Consider the following 4,674-nt stretch of genomic DNA (forward strand, 5'->3'; position numbering starts at 1 on the left):
GGCCTGGGGTACTTTTAGATAGTTCAGTACCGTTAGTTTTAGCATTGTCATGTTTTAGATTATTTAGCCTTCCTGTACACTTAGCTTAGTTACTGTACAATTAGTTATCATATTCACTGTTAGCTAGATTCTTTGTGCCTTGGTTTAGTAATGTCATGTTTTAGTAGTTTGGTTGTCCTGTACCTTTGTTAGCATTGTCGTGTTTTAGCTTAGTTATCTTGTCATGTTCTGTAACTCTGTCTGTAATTGTGTTCTTGTGTTGTAAAGCACTTTGAGTCGCCTCGTGCTGAAAAGTGCTATATAAATAAATGTACCTACCTACCTACCTTTTAGAAAAGTAAACGATTTAAAATTTTAATATTTTTATTATTATTTAATAAATAAATAAATAAATAAATAAATAAATAAATAGGCAGAGAGCCTAACCCCCCCAATGTTGGACACAAAGTTCTGCCCCTGCTTTAAGTACTTCACATAACCCCACTTAATATCCCTTTAAGCTTGTCATCCAAACATCAACTCATGCTGCTGGTTTTAAACATTTGAAATTCATTCTTTTGGTGTGTTTTCACATTATTATGAGCATCTGATTAAATGTTTGTATTTTACTGGGATGATGACAAAATACTCTGTGATAGTTGTAGCCTATCACTGGGCTACAACTGTTGGTGACAAATTGTGAACGGCACTGTTGAGGGAATTTTTAAATTGTTTTGAAATGTTTACAAGGGTTCTACATTTCCTTTTGAGAGTCGTGGGAATTTTAGCATCTCAAACCCTTCTCATTGTAGTTTTCATGTTTTAGAGCACTAGAGCTGTATTTATTTTGCTGGTATGCAAACCTTTGGCATATTGTGGACCATATTTTGCAGGAGGTTAGTGAAAATGTGTGATTCTAAGTCAAAAATTGTGTATCTTCTTTCTCCAACTAGTATTTTCTCCAACTAGTCTGAAACAGTCTCAGCCCAGTGTGATACTGGCTTAACAGTAGTTAGATAAATATATAGTTTTTTTCTTTGTTTCTTTATGCTGTTCTGCAGAAAATCCAGATTTATCAGCTAGTTTTTACACAGAATAATTGTCTCTTATAATGCCCATCTTCAAGACCTTTCAGCTAACCAGCTTATCTGTTCTTCATGCGGTTTAATGATATTGCATTTTATCGCTCTTCTCCTCCTCAGGCTCTGGGTTTACTTGATGATGACCTCACTGCTGTTCCTTGAAGACACCCACGCTGCAATGAAGGATCTTTCTTCTTCCTCTTCTCCTCTCACCTCCCTTCTCCACTACCCTTCTTCCAAACCCTCTGTGGTGCCCTTCTCGTCGTCGGCCAGTTCAGCTTCGTCGCCCGGGGTATCACTGTCATCAGCACCACTCTCCAAACCGCAACCCTTCTGTCTGCAGACCGGACCACATCTCATTGCCAGCATGCAGCTGCAGAAGCTCAACTCTCACTACCAGAACCTCTCCAGTGCCTCGGCTGGACATCCAGCACCCAGTGGAGCTCCAAAGGGTTTTTCACCCCTGGGTACAGGTAACCAGCTCCTGGGGCCAACTGTAGTTCTTGGAGGAGGGAACATGGGTGTCCAGGGTGGCGCATCAGGTGGAATTATTGACTTTGACCCAGTGGATGAGGAAGTTCTCATGTCTTTGGTGATGGAGTTTGGTTTGGATCGAGCCAACGAGCTGCCGGAGCTGTGGTTGGGACAGAATGAGTTTGACTTCATGTCGGATGTACCAGCTGGTTGCTGACCTATGGAAGCAGAAGCAGTGGATTTAATCAACCAAGTGACAGAAAGCTTCTCATAGTTTTTTTCCCTCTGTTCTCCCTTTCTTGGTTGATACTGAGAAAGCAGAAGAGATGGCAATCAAGAGATTTGAGGTGTATTCTTGTTTCTGCTTTCCTTTCATACCCGGACAGGATGTTTTTAAAGAAAGGCCACCTCACGTGTGACTTTTCATTTAATCAGAGGTGTTGTCTTTATTACAATCAAACCAGTGATGGTGTCACTGGTTTGTATTATGTTCCCTTTAAAAGACAAAACAAAACAATGCAAACAAACAAAAAAAACTCCAGAAGCATTAGCAAAGTATGTTAAATCTATCTCTTTTCTTAGCACTGTCCACTGTTGATCAAATCAGTGCATAAAGAAAATTAAAATTTAAACCATGACCTAATGGAAGATCTACAAAAAAGGATAGCAAACACTGCACTTTCTGATTTTCTATTACACAATATTAGCCTCCGGTCTCATAGGAAAGGGACCCCTGTCTTTTGGCTTTACAAAGATCTGATTGTTTGAGAACTGATTATGATTATCTACTTCTCTTTCTTTCTTTCTTTCTTTTTAATTTAGTTCAACCAGATGTATTTGTGTTACTTAAGACAGTGGCTGATATTGATCAGGAGTCTTGGACAAAGAGTGCTTCTATAGTTGGTTCTACTTTTCTGAAAACGGTTAATTAGATTAAGAAACGTGGAGTCCTATAGAGCACGACACAAGAATACAGTGAATTGTCTGGTTGTGGAGTGCATTCTTATTAAAACAAATGAAACTGTATGATCATGTGTGTTGTGACTAAATGTATGCGTTTTGTTTTCTGAGGTAACACATGCCAAACTGGAGTGCTGGTCATTCTTTTGTCACTTTGTCCCCCAACTTGTACTTTGTAGATGCCAATTTGTACCAATGCGCTTATCATTATGTACCCATGTATTTTTGTGTCCTTGTCTAGGGTTAAGTTAAACTTAAGTTTTTGGTAAGATGTTATCTTGATCTCCCCTTGACGATAAATGCTCAAAGTTTAGTATGAAGATCAAAGTAAGGATTGCACATGGATGCATATGGAGACCCTGATTGAATCCTTAAATGATTTGAAATCAGTTGTGAATGATACATGTTTTTTTTTGTGTCCTAGTCTTGGGTTGAATTAAGATTACGGTTAAAGCCAGGGGTCTGAGATTAGGATTAGGGTTAGAGCCAAAAATCAGATGATAAAGTTAGGGTTAGATGTTAGTGACAGATGTCAGGGATTAGGATCAGGGGCTCAGGAGCAGGGATAGGGATTTGGTAGACATTTGGCTATCCTCAAACTAAAGAGTGTATCAATAATAATACTTCAGTAAAATACTGAATCATCAGTGTTGAGGTGGCAGCTGTCATTTTAAGAAGAGACCTATGGCCCATAGCTTCTTTTGTACCAACAAAAGTATGGGTGCATACTGATGAAAACTGCAAAAGTACAAAGTGGCAAAAGTATGAATTAACCCAGAGCCACTAAATACTGGATGTTATTGCCCCAGTTGGAGTTAAGAAACCTTGCCAGCATTTACATAAACTCAACAGCAAAGAAAGTTGGATTTACACATTTTCTCTTTTCTTAGGTTTTCTGCTTTTCCTCCTAAATATTATTGTCAAAACAGATGTCATCAGCCTAAAGTGACCTTATTATCCCTGCCTTTTCCTGGTCCTGATGGGGAAGTGTTGTCTGCTTTGTTATCATGAAGTCTGCAGGCTTCTGTTTACAGCCTTGACCCTAAGCACACAGTGACAGCCCATCAGTAACCATCAAAAAGCATCCTAACCTGCTGGTTAGGATGCTTAAGTGCAGATCAAAATAAAGTTTCAAAGATGATAAACTCACTGAAGCTAATGCTGTTTTTTTGTTTTTTTTTTAGAACTAGCTTAAGGCTTGGGGTCTCCCTTGCATTCTTTAAGTTCATCTGAAGCTACAGTTGTGAGTCACATGTCAACTTTATTCTTTAAGTTCACCTGAAGCTACAGTTGTGAGTCACATGTCAACTTTATTCTTTAAGTTCACCTGAAGCTACAGTTGTGAGTCACATGTCAACTTTATTCTTTAAGTTCACCTGAAGCTACAGTTGTGAGTCACATGTCAACTTTAGTGCTTTACTTTGAAGATGTCTGGAAAATGTTGAGTTACATCAAAACACCTTCAAATCCGTGCCTGTGTCATGTGATATGGTTGAAAGCTTTGGGAAATGCTAACAAATTTACCTCAAGTTGGTATTTTGTTATTCTTTTTTTTTTTTAACATGTGAAATTAAACATTAACTGGTGGGTTTCATGTTACATTAATCAACGGGAAATCACATGATATTACTATCATTACTATGGTTTTGAGTACTTTTCTGGCTTTAACTGAAGCCTTTGGCATCACCAGCTAAATTCTCCAGTTTACTTCATGAATGTTCTTGTATTTTTTATTTTTATGGCATATTTACTTGCCTTTGGAGCCCAGTCTTTATCTACAGGTGTTCAAGCTCACTGATGGTCATTATTGCATCAACCTGCCCCTGAAAGATGACAATGTGATAATGCCACACAACCATAGTATTGCTGAACAAAGGCTTAACTCTTTGAAGAGGAAACTTTGTAGAAATCCAGACTTTTGTCAAGACTACAAAGTTTTCATGGACAACATATTGAAGAAAGGTTATGCTATAAGGGTACCGGAAGAACAGCTGAGTTTCAGTGATGGTCGGGTATGGTACATTCCACACCATGGAGTGTACCACCCAAAAAAGAAAAAACTGTAAGTTGTGTTTGACTGCACTGCATCTTACCAGGGAGTTTCATTGAATGACCAATTATTGCAAGGACCTGATCTCACAAATTGGAGTGTTGCCATGATGGCAGATATTAAGGCTAT

General features: G+C 38.5%; 1 protein-coding gene across 1 annotated transcript in view; it reads left to right on the forward strand.

Annotated features, from left to right (window-relative positions):
- cited1 (Cbp/p300-interacting transactivator, with Glu/Asp-rich carboxy-terminal domain, 1) overlaps window positions 1–3,651 on the forward strand; it is a 31,744-nt gene extending 28,093 nt beyond the window's left edge. The window contains exon 2 of the mRNA XM_037976336.1: window positions 1,182–3,651. Coding sequence (XP_037832264.1) covers window positions 1,198–1,752 — 555 coding nt within the window. The 5' untranslated portion in view covers window positions 1,182–1,197 and the 3' untranslated portion in view covers window positions 1,753–3,651. The remainder of the gene's footprint in view (window positions 1–1,181) is intronic.
- The last annotated feature ends 1,023 nt before the right edge of the window (window positions 3,652–4,674 follow it).

The sequence above is a fragment of the Kryptolebias marmoratus genome, linkage group LG7, assembly GCF_001649575.2.
Source record: "Kryptolebias marmoratus isolate JLee-2015 linkage group LG7, ASM164957v2, whole genome shotgun sequence".
Lineage (NCBI taxonomy): Eukaryota > Metazoa > Chordata > Actinopteri > Cyprinodontiformes > Rivulidae > Kryptolebias > Kryptolebias marmoratus.